We start from the raw sequence: 16977 nt of genomic DNA, 5'->3' as shown, positions 1-16977 counted from the left end.
TCTCTGTCTGTGGCGCTGACGCTGCCGATGTGCAGGGCGGGGCTGTTGTTCTCGGGAACAAACAGGGTGTAGGAGGTTTTTGTGAAGGCGGGGGCGTTGTCATTGACGTCGGAGACCAGCAGGGTTATGTTGTACTCGGTTTTCAGCCTGGGTGTTCCCAAGTCGGTGACGGTGATGGTGATGTTGTAGTCAGTGTTCCTCTCTCGATCCAAAGGTTTCTCTGTCACCAGAGTATAAAAGCTCTCTACAGATGGCTTCAGGAGGAAGGGTAGATCGTCCTGGATGGAGCACACCGTTTTTCCATTGTTCCCGGAATCTCTGTCTCTAACTCTGAAAACAGCCACGACTGTCTCGGGTGAGTTTTCTGCAATTGGGCTAGTAAGTGAAGACAGGAGCAGCTCGGGTTGATTATCGTTTACATCTGTTACCTCAACCACCACAGTGCATTTTCCGGAAAGCCCGCCGCCGTCTTTGGCCTGAATAGTTAATGTGTAGGTCTGAATTGCCTCATAGTCCAATTCCCCCTTAAGATAAAGATTGCCAGATGTTGGATTGAGTTGAAACGTTTTGAGAATTATTTCAGTGGCATAAAAAAACGCATAGGCTATTTCCCCATTAATTCCGGTGTCTAAATCTCGAGCGGACACGGAGACAACCATGGAACCAACCGGGCTATTTTCGGGAGCCTGCACCTTGTAGAGAGACTGCACAAATTCAGGCGCGTTGTCATTTATGTCTACAACCATGATGCGCACAAGGGCGGTCCCGGATCTGGGCGGAGAGCCGCCATCCAAGGCCGTGAGGGTTAAACTGAGCTCTGGAATGTCTTCCCGATCCAGCACTTGGTTCAGCACCAATTCGGGATGGATATTCCCCTCCCCACTATCACGGACTTGAATATGGAAATAGGCATTGGGGCTGATGGTGTAGTTACTCAGGCTATTGGTTCCAACATCTGAATCCTGTGCACTTTCTAGGAGAAATGCTGCTCCTGGAGTGGCGCTTTCTAATATTTTCAATGAAATCTCTCTATCTAGAAATACTGGAGAGTGATCATTGATGTCTCTGACCCACAGTTCAGCACGGAAAATCTGAAAAGGCTTTTCCAATAACAACTGGAAAGGAAGCACACAGGGCTCTCTGGGTCCACACAGTTCCTCTCGGTCCAATTTCTCCTTTAGAAGTAAATCACCAGTGAGCGAATTGAGCAGTAAAAATTGCATGTTCTGGTCTGAAATAATTCTAGTTCCCCGGGCTGTCAGTTCCCCTACCCCTAACCCTAGGTCTTTTGCCAGGTTGGTAAGAAAAGCACCTCTCTCGGTTTCCTCTGCCACAAAATACCGAAGCGGTTCGGCGCCAGCCAAAGACATTCCCAGAAATACACAAAGAAATAGGACTTGCCTTTTCTGCACAGCACGCTCCACTCCGGCCTCCATTCTTCCTTGGATCAGTCTTTCAAAATGACTTCCATCCAGTCTCCAGCAGCTCTCACAAATGGCAGCAGCCGAATCCTTTGAAACAAGCTGAATAACAGCAATGTTTGTGGGGAAGGATCCTCGCTTTCCCCCAATTCCTATCACCACGGTTTCCTTTCCTATACTTTTCTGGTCAGATTTCCTCTTTACTCTGGAATCTGTAACATCCTTTCTTTCCAAAGGTATTTCTCTCTCTTTTTAGACAGCAGCGCCACCTTGCGTTTTGTGAATGTTATTCCCGTTCTCAAGACTAGAACAAAAAGATGGCGGATTGAAGGAATTCTGCAACCAGAGTGACTTGTCCCTGGTATCTTTGCTGTTTCATTCCATCGTTACCCTCAAATGGTCATAGAAATGCTAGTAAGTAATAACTGATGTTGTTTTCCCCTGTGATAATCTGGATTTGTAGAAAATTTAATCAGTTGTCTTCTTAAATCCAGGGGCACGAAACAAAACTCTGGTTCCCCACCGAAATCTAAGAAAACCTCCTATTTTAAAAATGGATAGTAAAAAAAATATGAGAAAATGAAGCCTCTTCCCTGAAGTTAACAAATATTGGTTGAGGACATTTTATTCACTTGTAAAGTATTTTAACAATAATGATGCAGATATGGCAGAATAATTGACCTTTTTCCAATTTCTTGTGAATTAAACAATTCTTCCACTTTCCAGGTCTCAACTCTTACCTGTGATATTTCTTGAAACACTTTTTGCCTGCCCCAATCCAACCTTCATCCTTCACCTGCTTTAAGTATTATATAGAAATTATTATTCATCTATAATTTCAGTGACTAGAATTTCCAATATCCAATGAATACTCTTAAAATTGGTAATAACAAGTATGTCAATCTTGCATTTATGAAAGTAATTCCAGTATTTCATCTTCAACTATAATGGTTGATCTCAATTTGAGGTGAATAATACTTTTTTTGAATCAAGAAGATTTTCTTTTTCTTTATTCTTTCATATTTTGAAGTAATTTTGATAGTTTTTGAAATAATACATTTGTTCTTTAGTTTCTAAATTATTGAGTTATTGATATAAATGACATTTAACTATAATGTATTATTGTTTTAGTGCACAGATAGATTTGATGTGTCAACATGGTTTTAGGATTTTTCTAGTTCATGTTTTCCTTGTGTGTGTTTGCCTTTTACAGCTTTAATATTAAATGATTATACTGGCATCATAGAATGTGTTAAAGAGCTTTTTATCTATTTTTATACAATAGTTTTAATAATTATATTATTATATGTTTCTACACGCTTAATTCCAACTTGCCTTTTGAACTGGTTGGGCTTGGTGGCTTTACTTGTAGCAGACCTGTGATGACCGTTTACATTTTACCTTTGGTTTAAGTACAATCTGTTCAGGTTTTGTACTTTTAAGTAACTTGCATTTTATTTTGAAAATAATTTTATCTAGTTTGCAAATTGCTTGGCATTGTTTTCATTGTGCTGTTTACCTTTAATTGTATCCCTATTCTTATTAGTTATGTTTAGCACTTTATCTCCTTTTTATTCTTGGTGAGGCTTGCAAGGGCTCTACTTTACTGATATTTTGAAATGCATTGTTTCAAAATAATATATGACCTGGTTAAATAACACTAGGAGGCTTATAATAAAATACAAGGCTTTTCCACACTTTTCCTCCTCGCTTGTCTTAGTTCCTCTCCTAAGTTGTAGCAATTTTAAAACTCTTTTCGTTATCTCTTCTGCCACTAATCTGTTTTCTGATGTATTTTGATTAATTTTAGAAATTATCAATTGACTATTATGTTGGATTACATTTTAGGTATTTTAGTTTTCTTTTACTTACAATATGTTGGGAACATTATCATATATTCATTATATTTTCTTTTTCACTTTTTTCTTGAAGTTAATAATTACCTTGCCTTTTCATTTACTTGATTTTTTATCCCTATCACTTATTGATCCCACAGATACAATTGCCTCTCAGTACAATTTTCCCTATAGTCATTTCCATTCCTCCTGAGGCTTCAATTTTCCATTAAGTTGGGTAGTTGCTCTCTATGCCTACTGCATAGCTATCATTCTGGATTTTTTCTTTGCTGTCATTCTTGAAATTCTTTGCCTTTTATTCTGGATGTGTTTGCTATTTCTGGGATTTTATATCTTGCCCTTTTTCAGTTTACCCTATGGCATTACTAGATCACATCCTCCAATAGGTTTATATGATTGAAAAGCTGCTACGATGTTAGGAGGATTGCTAGTGATATCCTTCAAAATCCCTGTCTCTTGAGTCAAATGGCTCCTTCCTGGACTAGTTGTTTATTATGCCTGAGACTCAGTTGTCATCCTGGGATCATCCGTCAGCATCACCCAGAGATTCATTTCGCTTCTGTCCTGTTTTTGATCTTCTCATTTCTGGTTCTTCTGTCTTTCCCACTCTTGAATTAGGTTCCCATTTTGATAGATATCTTCCAGTAGTTTTCAGGGAAGGGTGTTTAAGAGTTCAATGTTTTCATAATCTTAAACATACTAAAAGATCTTTATTCTACCTTCAAATGTAATTAGTAGTTTGAGTAGGTATAGAATTTTAGGTTGAAAATAATTTTTCTTCAGAATTTTTGTTTTGCCAATGAGCTTTCTAAACCAATCTGTTTGCTAAGATGTATGAAGCATATCTTATTTCTTATCTTCTATATGTGACCTATATTTTATTTTTTTGTTGTTGTAATGTTTTGTCACTGTCCCAAGCATTTTAAAATTAAACAATCATATGTTTTAGCTTGGGCTTATTTTCCATCCATTGTGAAGTATAATTGATGAGATATTTCATCTAGGAAACTAATTTCCTTCTGAAATCTCCTTAAATTATTTCATTAATAATCCAACCCCCATTCCTTTTTTAGAATTCTTATAATTCAGATGTTAGGCCTCTGGTATGGTTCTCTAATTTCTCTTTCCCCCACTCCTGCTTGCCATTTAAAAATATTTTTGCAGTATTTTCTAGAACATTTTCTTAACTTTATCTTTAAGCCCTTATATTGAGATTTTAATTTCTTTATTAGGTTAGTATTTTCCAAGAGTTGTTTCTTTTTTTAAAAAAGAGCTCTCTTTTTGCATGTATTTTTTAAATGTAATAACTTCTTTTTTCATCTGATATTAATAATAGCTCTTCCCCCAAGTTTTCCTCTTGCTGCAAACTTCCATTTTCTCCAAGTTACCTTTTTACTCTTTGCTTTGTTTTAATTTCTATATTCCCTTTCAGAAACTTTCTTCATGTGTATGTTCTTATTTAGTTTGGGAGACTACGGAACTAAATGATGGCTCTGAGTAGGTTGGTATGCTTGTCCACTTTGATTTTTCATTCTAAAGTGACCTGAGAGCACTGATGAGTGGGGAAACCTCAGTGTCAGTATGATTAGGTCTTTCCAGTTAGACTGGCCAGACTACCTCACTCTTAAATCCAGAAGGAAAAGATATAGATTGAAAAAGGTGAAGGATTAAGTGGGTGAAGAGGAGTACAGTTTTGCACCAGGATAGGATGTTATGCTTAATATCTAACAACTTCCCCAAATCTCAACAGCTTAACACAATAAAAGTTGATTTATTTCTCATATAACCTATATAGTTCAGCCTGGGGCCTTCCTCACAGCAGTCAGTCAAGGATCTAAACTTGTAGAGATCATCCTCACATACACTTTCATGATCACTGTAGTGGGAAAAGATGTGTTTAACCATGCCTCCAAAAACTTCAGCCCAGAATGGATATATATCACTTCTCACATTTTATTAGCCAAAGGAAATTACATGGCTACACATAATTTTAAAAAGAAATAGAATTGAAATTCTGTCATATGTCTAAGAAGGGGGGAACCAAAATATTTGTAATTGGTTCTAATGACTATCATAGCATTTGAACAATCAACCAGAATTCAATATTTAGTTGGTTACTTACTTTTGCTACCAATATTACCCTTGTCCTCAATTTTGTTGGTGGAACCCCTCATATAATAACCCTCCTTTTTGCACTCATCAGAAAATAAAACTTCAGTCTTACATTAGGGTCAAGGGGGTCGGTAGGTTACTTAGTGACTGAAGGGGGGAAATGTGATCTGACTGCTAGAGATTTAACTGCTTTACAGGAAGCTTTAACACAATCCTTCTTACTGGGCATGTTACCATCATTTCCAGAGGATCTAGGGTTGACATTTCAAACACCTCTAGAAGTCCCATCATCTAAACAGAATTGATTCTAGTCCCATAGTCTAAACAGGATTGAGTCTCAGCTCCTCCCACTTCACGATTGGGAGTTAATTTGTGAGGTCTACTAAGTCATTCATCTGTTTTCCAACTTAAAAGAGTTTTTCCTGTTGTCTTCTACATTATTCTCTTCATCCTCATTAAGTTTATGTTTTTGAAAATATGTTTACTTTTTGTTAGTGTATTTTTAGAGGAAGCCAAATGAAAGGTGCATATGTAATACACCAATTATATGTAGAACCTAAAATATCCTTGGCTTTTTCAAAGAAATCAATTTTTCTTTAATTGGTCAAACCTTATGTAGTTTTATTCTATTTAATTAATTTATGCTTTTATATTTTTAATTCATTCCTTTTATTTTTCTTATTTTTAAAATTCTTTTTTGATTCTTGAGCCATTTACTTTGTCTCTTTGTTCTCAACAAACTGTGATTTCCAAAATATGTATGTAAGTCTTACATTTTTCTCTACCCTTTTACTCTTACCTTAAATATCACTTTATCAGTTTACCTTGAAGTTACAGACAAAGCCATAATAACAATGGCTTAAACAAAATATCAAAGAAGGCTAGTGGCCGAAATGCACTCCATGGTATCTGGGACCCAATCTCATTCCATCATTGATTTGCTGTCTTCAGGACATGACCTTTACTTCATTATCCAATGTAGCTGCCTGATAGCCAGTCATTACATCTCCATTCATGCCAACAAATAAGAGGAAGGAAAGGGTGTGATTTCATTTTTTTGTGTATTTTCATTTTTTAAAAGATTACTTCCATAAGGTATTCCATGGCACCTGTGCTTTTATCTCACAGTCTATAATTTAGCTACAAGATGACACCTGGCCTCAAGAGAGGTTGGAGAATATAATCTATAGCCCACATACCTACCTAAGCAGCTAAAAATAAGAAGTATATTAGTAATAAATAAGGGGAGAATGTATATTTGGGTTAAAGTAGCCATCTATATTATACCCACTTAGACATGATCTATAGCCCCAGCTGCCAACTGGAACCAGATAGGGTCAAAAAAGAGTTGTCCAATTCAGAGCAGTTATTAAAGGAACGTATGACTGTCTCTCTCCATATTGGTGGTGTGGCTTGTAGCCAAAAGAATTCTTGTTCTACTGAAAACTGAGCCCAGGAAGCAATAGAAAAATTAATTCAGGTGCTAGGACAAGGCCTTTTAAACAAACAATGTTTCCCTTGTGTACCATTGGCATATGCCATCCATTCCTATTTCATTTTATAAACTTAAAAAAAAAATCAGGGTTTAGAAAGGTTAAAACTCCATTTTCCAGAATTCTTGGAATTGTTATTCTGGATGTAAATTAGGTTTTACCAATGAGATTCCTTCATGTGAACCTTAGAAGACAGCCAAAGTTGTCTTCCACTGTTCCCCAACAACGTCAGAAAGATATGAATGCTTGCAGCCAAGTCAGCATTCCTCCGTCTAGCCATTAGCTTCATAAGGAATTGGAGACCGTTGAGGGATTCAGACACTCTCTGTGCCAGTGTGCAGCCATCAGCTTGGAGGTGGGAGAGGATACTGTGGGAGCAACAGGTTTGGTAGTAGTAGTAGCATCAGCGTCCTGATTTCTGTGCTGCAGCTGTGCTCATATGCCTTCAAAACCAGTTCAGTGCTGACTCTCTTACTTCTGCTTGTCCAGTTCTTCCAAGGATTTTATCTAAGTATATAAATCCTTGTAGCTGATATCTTTTTTTGATTTTGGTTAGAGACACACAGCGTGGTTTTTTTGTTTTTTGTCCTGAACTCTGAATAATTCATCTAAACCCAAAATTTTATTCCTTCACTCAAATTATAAGTAATAGGAGCCTCTTAATTAGCGTTCATAAAGGAAAAAAGTGTAAAACACCAAATCATCAAGTCTTTAAGGCACTAGTACCTTGATCTAACACAATTTAGTTTAAGAATAAGAGAAAATAAAAAATTTCAGATGTAATCCTGAGAGACAAAGGATAAAAGTGTTTGATAAATATGATGATATCTTTTCTAAAAAGCTGAGCATGATCTGAAAGCGAATTAAAAAATCTTTCTTCCTCCCCTAATGTGCAACACAGTAAGTCAAAATTAGTTTTAAAAATGTATTATTTGTAAACAAATAAGAAAGGGCTCAATATCACAATATACATTTTAAAAAATGGAAGATGGATCACATATTTTAAATGATATATTGTTAGGTGAACAAAGCAAGTAGCAAATACTGTAAATAATAAATGGACATTTTATAAAAATAAAGAAATAAAATATTTTGTTATCATGTTTAGGCTTACTAAGCCAGATACAATAACAGACTGAAATTCATTTGTTACTTTATTCAATGCTTATTCACCTATATTTATTCAATACAGTCATGTGTGGCATAATGATGTTTTGGTCAACCATGGATGGCATATACAATGGTGGTCCTGTAAGATAGTAATGAAGTTGAAAAATTTTTGTTGCCTAGTGATGCCATAGCTGTAGTAATGTCATAGTACAATGCATTATCTGTTCTATGTTTAGACACACAAACACCATTTTGTTATAATTGTCTACAGTAGTCAGTACAGTAAGATGATGTACAAGTTTGCAGCCTAGGAGCAATAGGCTATATACAAGGTATCCTAGGTGTGTGGTAGAGTACATAATCTAGATTTGTATAAGTACACTCTATGATGTTTGAACAATAATGAAATCACCTAATGACACAGCTTTCAGAATGTATTCTTGCTATTAAGCAATGAATGGCTGTATATATTTTTCTAAGCCCATAAGATAAAGAGCCCTCTCTGCGAAGACAGTATTGCCTAGCGGAGAAGGGAGATTATTGATCTGTCTGAGCAGAGTACTCAATGGATGAAACATTGGATTCAATGGATTCAAAGGAAAAGTAACGTAATAATTATATAATTGAAATGGTGGAAAAACTAAATCTTCAGGTTGAAAAAACATTAGACAGGGCTTGTCATTTCTGAAAATGATAGTATTGATAATTCATATGATCCTCCTAAGGAAACCAAAATATAATGAATAAAACTTAAAAAAAAAACTTCAAAACTAATGAAGAGCAAAAAATATTGTGGAATTGAGCAGAAAAAGCCCAATTTTTGATGGAAGCCTGGAAGAGAGGGATAAACAGTGTATCAGAACAACAAAACTTCCTATGCTCTCAGGGCATTAAAAATATTTGTACTCAGGCTTTGATCTGAAGCTATGTGGGATTAAAGAAATATAAATCAAAGCTCAGAAATAACCACAGTTGCAGCATATTATAGAAATATTCTCTTCATATTGAGGGAAGCCTCAGGGATACATCCATAATGTAACTACAGTGTAAACACCAGCAAATCTAAACTTGCTCTCAGCCTCCGACTCCAGGGAATTATATAGAAATCTCCCTGATGCTAAGCAGAGAAGAAAAAAAGAAAAAAAAAAACATGCCTGGGAAGCTGTAGCTACAGATTGTTATGTGTGTGTGTATGTGTATTGAGATGGGGTCTTACTATACTGCCTAGGCTGGTATCAAACTCCTAAGCTGAAGTGATCTTCCCAACTCAGCCTCCTGAGTAGCTAGGACTACAGGCGCATACCACTCCATGTGGCCCTCTTATGTATTTGTATTTTGAATATACGTAGGTTGAGATGCAAGAAACCTCAAGCCATTTAATTAATTGTGATGATCCACTATTGATAATGTTTCCAATATCCTGGCTGAAACAAATGAAAATCCATTTTGAAACAAGGAACATATGCAACCTAGGCATTGTAAATACCCCACAAATAAATTTTCAAGGGCAATCAACCGTGTACATCCTACAAAGAAACAAAGACCTCATGAATGGGAAGGAGTAGAAACCAAATATGGCAGACATAGGCCCATGCAAGCTTCAGATATTAGAAGTATCAGGCCAATTTTAAAACAAAATATACTTACCATATATAAATGATATACTTGAAAATATATGTATGAACAGATTGAAAAGGCATGCTGAGTTCCAGGGAAAAGTAATGTGTAATTACCATAGTCAAGATATAATCTGAAAACAAGTTATCTACAGGTGAAGCAAACATGCTTCAGAATTCCCCTCAGCAACATTTAATATCAAAACAGATGGAAATGTCTACAAGATTCTGAGGGAAATAAATTATAGTTCAATTATTCTACACATAGCCAAGCTATTGGTTGAGTACAAAGACAACAATGCAGCAAACAGGAAAGAATTCGTAAAACCTTGCATTAGTACTGATGAATGCTTATTGAAAAATATATTACTTAAGAATAAAGGTCAAGTGACTTATAGATGACTGTAGAAACTAGGACAGAAGAACTAATGTAATATTTAATGTCAACAAATCTTTGAGGAAAAGAAAGTCAATAGAAAAATTTTATACCCAGCTAAACTGTATTTCTTAAGCCTGTGAGAATTCAAAAAATACAGTACCTGTGAATTCTTATCTAAAGACGTACATCTGATGAAATTAGGCAAATCTAGAGATAAAACAACATAAATGATTCAGGTACAGGAGAACTATCACAATATGACTGACAGTAAGAAGTGCATTTTACTCCAGTTTAAGCACACTAGTCTCTCAATTTTTTCCTGAAACTTTATGTAAATGATAGAGAGCAAGAGTTTAAAATAAACAAAGCTATAAAGAAAAACAATAATGAAAGAAGAATAAACCATAGAGAAGACAAGTCACAAAAATTTTGGAAGATGCAAAGCACACAGACAATTGGCAATTGAGTTTCTTTCCTTCCTTCTTGCCTTCCTTCCTTCCTTCCATCCTTCCTTCCTTCCTTCCTTCCTGCCTTCCTTCTTTCTTTCTTTCTCTCTCTCTCTCTCTCTCTCTCTCTCTCTCTCTCTCTCTCAAATGAGAAGGAAAATCAAATCTAGCCAAAGTAATAATCCAGATTGAGGACCCAGGGGGAGGCTAAAACAACATTGGCTGAAAATCTATATAAAGAATATTTATATCTGAGAATTCCTTTCATAGGCAGTGAAGAAAGGCACTTTCCCTTTTCTCATCATAGCAGAAAACGGGAAGTGTAATATCCATAGTGGTTTAATAGAAAGGGCTCTGGACTAAAGGACACCAGCACAATTTAGGGCAGGACTGAGATCTTAGTGAGAAGAGGGTTAAAAAAAACAACAAATTAAGACATTTTCTCTCAAACAAAGGCACTTACAAAGTATTAGGTGTCAAGCTTATAATAACTTCAATCCCACCCATCCTTACTGAATTCCTCTCTGAAGAACAATGTGAGCCCAAGAGAGAAAACTTACAGATACTGACGTTTTCTCTCCAAATAAAATGTTTCCTGTTTCATTACCCTAAGGTGAGGTCTACCACTCAACTAGTCTCACTCAAACATACAATGTTTAATATGTTTGAGTGCCTGATTTTATTTATTTATTTTTAAATGGCTCTTTTCAGTTTATTGCATGAAGGAGTTACACTAGTCCAAGTTAAAAGCGTATCCCAAATGGTTACATTATACAAGCTGTGAGGTTTTTAAACTTGTGACAAGGGACAGAAGGGAAATTCTACTCATTGCAAGGAAATCCTCACTTAAGCTTCAGTGAGCCATAAGCACTTAAAACCCATGAACTTTCAACTGATCGTCCTTAGCCAGTCCAATCTCTACGAGGAACTGGCATATGTTCTTGCGTTGGTCACCCTGTAGCTGAATTACTTCTCCATGTTCTGGATGCTCAATTACAGTACCATTGCAGGCAAACTTCTTAAACGCCTTCACTAGTTTCTTTTTATCGTAATCATCAGCGATCCCTTGGACAGTAGTAAGGGTCTTCCTGCCGTTTCTCTGTTGAATTCTTATATGGACATAATCCTCAGTGCCAGCAGGAAGCAGGTCATCACCCTTACTTGCATCAGCAAAGGGGTCGAAAGAGTGGAGGTTCTGGATAGCGGACATACCATACGATTCCTTGATTCCTCTTCCTCGGTGGAAACTGCCTGCGGAAGGCGGCGGTAGAAGGCGGGCAGGAGGGATGGAACGTCGGGAAGCGAGGGGGTTCAAGGGGGAGGCTGCTGAGTCCTTGGCGGCGGCTCAGTGACTGGGAGTGCCTGATTTTAAAAAAGAAAAAAAAATAGGCTGGGCACGGTGGCTCACACCTGTAATTGCAGCACTTCGGGCAGCCGAGACCGGCGGATCACCTGAGATTCAGGAGTTTGAGACCAGCCAGGCCAACATGGTGAAGCCCCATCTCTACTAAAAATACAAAAAATTTAACCGAGGGTGGTGACGAGCGCCTGTAATCCCAGCTACTTGGGAAACTGAGGCAGGAGAGTCGCTTGAACCCGGGAGGTGGAAGTTTCAGTGAGCCAAGATTGTACCACTGTGCTCCAGCATGGATGACAGAGCGAGACTCCATCTCAAAAAAGAAAAAAAAAAAAACCATAATTGCGCTTCATCAAAACTTTAAAAACTCTTTTTTTACTTCAAAGGATACTACCAATAAAGTGAAAAGACAACTCACAGAATGGCAGAAAATATTTGTAAACCATGTGTCTGATAAGTCTAGTATCCAGAATATATAAAGAACTAATAAAATTCAACAATTAAAATATTTAAAAATTAGATTACATAACTGGCAAAAAATTTGGGCACACATTTCTTTAAAGAAAACATTCAAATGACCAGTAAGCTATGAAAAGAAATACAACACCATTAGTCGTTTGGGAAATGCAATTCAAACCATAATAGGATACTACTTCACACTTTCTAAGTTGGCTATAACAATAATAATAAAGTGCCCGTGAGGATGTAGACAAATTGGAATCCTCACACATGGTTGAGAGGAATGTAAAATGGTATAGTCACTTTGGAAAACAGTTTGACAATTCCTCCAAAAGTTACATAGAGTCAGTATATGACCCAGTAATTCCAATCCTAGGTATACACCCAAGAGAACTGAAAACATGTCCACACAAAAACTCATGCATGAATGTTCCTAGCAGTATTAGTCATAATGGCCAAATAGTGAAAACAAACCAAAATGTCCATCAAGTGATGAACAAACAAAATGTGGTACATTCATACAATGGGATATTATTCAGCCATAGAAATTAATGAAGTGCTGATGCATGCTATAACATGAATGAACCTTGAAAACATTGTGGTGAAAGAAGGCAGACAGAAAAGGCTACATATTGTACGACTCAATTTACATGAAATATCCAGAACAGGCAAATCCAAAGAAACATAAAGTTGATTAGTAGTTTCCAGAGGCTGGAAAGAGGAAGGAATGGGGAGTAAATGCAGATGGGTACCAGGTTTCTTTTTTGGGATGATGAAAATGTGAAAATGTTCTGGAATTAGGTAGTGGTAATAAGTGTATAGCCCTTGGAATATACCACTGAACTCAATTTTTAAAAAGGCGAATGTTATGATTTGTGAATTATATCTCACCAAACAATTTTAAAACTGCAAGGCTACTATAGAAAGAAATATGCAGAGACTAAGAAAAAGCTTTTTGAAAGTAAAACTATCATAGCAAAAGTTTAAAATTCAGTCATAAAGGAAATTTACTGGAATCCAGGAAAATAAAAACAGAAGATAGAACAAGGATAAGAAAAATTAAATATCAAACTAGGTCACTATACAACTAACAGGAGTTGCAGAATAAAAAAGGAAAACATTTAGTAGACAAAAGATTTTTTTAAATAAAAAACCTCAACAACCCTGTTCTAGCCTGAACAACATGTCTCAAGATTGGCAAGTCTCACTGAGTAACTCGTGTAATAAATGACCAAAATTCTTACATTCTGACATAATGATGAAATTCTAGAACACTGGAGATACATATGAGAACCTTAACTTATCTAGAACTAAGTTTCTCAGCCTCAGCACTATTGGCAGCTGTGCTCATCAAAAGTATTTCCAGACATTGCCAAATGTTTGGCAATTGCCAGACATTTACCAAAGGTGGCAAAATTGTCATTGGTTGAGAATCAGGAATCTAAAAGGAAAACAAAGGTTCTCAGAAAAGAATGGGTAATCAGATTGTTGATGACCATCTCAACTTTGGTGATTAGAAGACAACAGAGGAATGCCTTCAAAATACTGGCAGCAAATAATTCCTAACCTATAATTCCACACCCAACAAAATCTTCAAATAGACGTGTGAGTTTCTGACATCTAAAATTTCTATATTCAAGTGATCAAAAGATTTATTACCAAATATTCTTTTGAAACTTAAGGGAGAAAACCAAACAAGAACAAGATGTAAAATCCAGAAGAGGAAATCAAATGGAAGAGGAAGATAAATTTCCAAGTTAGTGGAAAAAGCAAACTGCCAGCTGTGCAGTAGGTTTAGAGAGCAAACAATGTACAATGAATGGAGCAAGACTCTGAATAGCTCCAGGATGGCTCCAGCAGAAAAGAATGGAATTGATAGAATTATGAGTTAGTTAGAAGCTTTAGACTTGACATAATCCCTAAAAGATGTACATAGAAAAGTAAGTTGAAAAAGAAGGCAATTATGACCTTAAAGGTAAAAAGAAAAAATAAAGAAATCTTTTCAATTTTTATTTTTTTCGAGGCCAAGTCTCACTCTGTTGCCCAGGCTGTAGTGCAGTGGTATGGCCTCAGCTCACTGCAAACTCCGCCTCCGGGGTTCAAACAATTCTTGTGCCTCAGCCTCCTGAGTAGCTAGGATTACAAGCACCCACCAACACACCCAGCTAATTTTTGTATTTTTAATAGAGACTGGTTTCACCATGTTGGCCAGGCTAGTCTCAAACTCCTGACCTCAGGTGATCTACCCACCTCGGCCTCCCAAAGTGCTGAGATTACAGGTGTGAGCCACCATGCCCAGCCTGCTTTTCACTTATAAGACTTAGGTGCAACTAATATTTTTATGGTGACAATTATATAAACATTATCTGAACAGAATTTTGATATTGCTAGGTAAATGAAATGTGCAAGTTGTGTGTGTATACCCCTTAAAAGATGGATATCTAAAACTGGAATTTGAGAAAAAGCACTTTATAAACATATGTGATTTTTAAAATGGGGAAGTAAATATGGAAAAACACACATAAGAGAATCAAAATTGGTTGCCCTGGGCAGTCAGACTTGAATAAAATTTTTTTTAAAGTAGCACTATATGACTTTTAAATTAAAATTTAAAAACTATGAAATGCCAGCTGGGTGTGGTGGCTCGTGCCTGTAATCCCAGCACTTTGGGAGGTCAAGGCAGGTGGATCACATGAGATCAGGAGTTTGAGACCAGCCTGACCAACATGGTGAAACCCCATCTCTACTAAAAATACAGAATTAGCCAGTTGTGGTGGCACATTCCTGTCATCCCAGGTACTTAGGAGGCTGAGGCAGGAGAATTGCTTGAACTTGGGAGGTGGAGGCTGCAGTGAGCCAAAATTGTGCCACTGTACTGTAGCCTGGGCAACAAGAGCAAAACTCTGTCTAAAAAAAGATATGAAATGCCTAAACAGTTATGGGAAGTATTCTTTCAAAATACATTGTAAATGTTATAAATATTGATAAGGTAATATATATACAATACAAAAAATATAAGTAAGGTTAAGAAAGAAGAGAAAGCATATAAAATGTTTATTTGCTCATTTCTAAGCAGACAGTTTAGTAATGCTAATGTCTTAATATGCATCTAATATTGCTTTTTAACCTTCATAGGAACTACTTATCAAAGCTAAAGCAAGTTCTATAGTTTCACACTTCGTTTTATTATATTCAATCTGATCATCTTAATCACAAGCTATCAATTATAGATCCATTTTATAAAATTATTTTCATCTATTACTTTATTTTTATATGCATTCATTTAAATACTTTAGAATAATGTTGACTTAATGAAATTATTTCTGATTGTGGAATAATGATGTTAATTTGCTTTCTTTTTTGTACTTACTGTATGTTTGAATTATATGACCATATTTTATTTTATTTTATTTATTTATATATTTTTTTGAGACAGAGTCTCTCTTTTTCATACGGGCTGGAGTGCAGTGGCATGACCTCGGCTCTCTGAAACCTCCACCTCCCAGGCACAAGCCATTCTCTTGCCTCAACCTCCCAAGTACCTGGGATTACAGGCACTCACCACCATGCCTGGCTAATTTTTGTATTTTTAGTAGAGATGGGGTTTCACCATGTTGGCCAGGCTGGTCTTGAACTCTTGTCCTCAGATGACCTACCCACATCAGCCTCCCAAAGTGCTAGGATTAGACATGTGAGCCACTGAGCCCAACTGCTATTATTTTAAAAGAAGAAGAATCATTATTTACATACCAAAGCTATTTATTATTTTTTTTAAAGTAATCACAAGTCAGCCAACCTTTTTTCTACTATTCTTTCATGTAACAGAAGTTCTTTAGAATAACAGCTGATGGTCTATAAATATCAATTTTGAAAGAAAAAATTCAAGAAAGGAAACATCATCTAGGTAAAATATTGATTCATTTGAGGAAAGAGTAGTATTTTTGAAACAACACAATAGAAATGCAACAATTTACAAGATTGCTAAACTTTTTGCATAGATGAAAATTATTTTCTAAACTAAAAGTTGTCATTTACAATAGAGTTGGAGTCATGCTGATGACAATCAGAAAGTTTCAAATACCATTCTTTTAGTCATAACATATCAGTGAACAAGTTCAAATATTGGGAACCAGAAAACACCTGTGAGTTCCAAAATCTGACTAAATAACAAGCACCCTAGGAAACACCATTTCTCTGCTCTGCTATTGTGTGAACATGCTATAATTAAGATAGCTGACAACAACCACAAGAAAAATCAGAGGGAATGGAAAATAGTCCAGCAGATAGAAAGAGCTACAAATAGGACAGCCGTTACTAATGTGTGAATATGTGGCTCTATGTGAATGAGAGAACTTATAGATCATTCAGTGAATTCTATGATTTGTCATGACGTGTTGTCTGTTAGATTCCTAATTGAGCCCAAAATGATTCCTGGAGTTGGAGTTTGTCTCACTGTCCCTACCAGTCCCTTCACCCAGGAAGTTGGGAAGTATCGGCTTAAGAAACTTGAACTGGCTCTCAGCGCTTTCTGCCACGTAAACTTCATACTGATAATTCTGGGACAGGGTCCCGGTGCTGCTCATGTCCACCAGATGCCCTGGAAAGGGACCCTCGGGCACCGAGCAGCGACCCGCCGAGGCCGCCCTGCTCCTCCTGCACAGCCGCACCGCCGCGAACAGGAGCACCGAGAACAGGAAGAGCGACGACACCGAGGCCAACGCCACCACC

General features: G+C 36.7%; 3 protein-coding genes across 3 annotated transcripts in view; all 3 read right to left on the bottom strand.

Annotated features, from left to right (window-relative positions):
• The window catches only part of LOC108306983 (protocadherin beta-7-like), a 34669-nt gene extending 33004 nt beyond the window's left edge, over positions 1–1665 (bottom strand). Inside the window, exon 1 of the mRNA XM_037739949.1 lies at positions 21–1665. Coding sequence (XP_037595877.1) covers positions 21–1436 — 1416 coding nt within the window. The 5' untranslated portion in view covers positions 1437–1665. The remainder of the gene's footprint in view (positions 1–20) is intronic.
• A 9445-nt stretch (positions 1666–11110) lies between these two features.
• Positions 11111–11784, bottom strand: LOC108307052 (eukaryotic translation initiation factor 1-like). The gene has a single exon (XM_037739881.1). It carries the CDS (start codon positions 11641–11643, stop codon positions 11305–11307), a length of 339 nt encoding a protein of 112 aa, XP_037595809.1. The 5' UTR covers positions 11644–11784; the 3' UTR covers positions 11111–11304.
• A 4206-nt stretch (positions 11785–15990) lies between these two features.
• LOC108306982 (protocadherin beta-5-like) overlaps positions 15991–16977 on the bottom strand; it is a 24819-nt gene continuing 23832 nt past the window's right edge. The window contains exon 5 of the mRNA XM_017532145.2: positions 15991–16976. Coding sequence (XP_017387634.2) covers positions 16659–16976 — 318 coding nt within the window. The 3' untranslated portion in view covers positions 15991–16658. The remainder of the gene's footprint in view (position 16977) is intronic.

The sequence above is a fragment of the Cebus imitator genome, unplaced genomic scaffold (assembly GCF_001604975.1).
Source record: "Cebus imitator isolate Cc_AM_T3 unplaced genomic scaffold, Cebus_imitator-1.0 Scaffold76, whole genome shotgun sequence".
Classification (NCBI taxonomy): domain Eukaryota; kingdom Metazoa; phylum Chordata; class Mammalia; order Primates; family Cebidae; genus Cebus; species Cebus imitator.
Note: the sequence above shows the minus strand (reverse complement) of the source record. Positions and strands in the feature narration are given on the sequence as shown.

What these genes read in the sequence shown, in the direction of transcription:
- LOC108307052 (XM_037739881.1), bottom strand. Translation starts at nt 11,643, where the DNA reads ATGTCCGCTATCCAGAACCTCCACTCTTTCGACCCCTTTGCTGATGCA.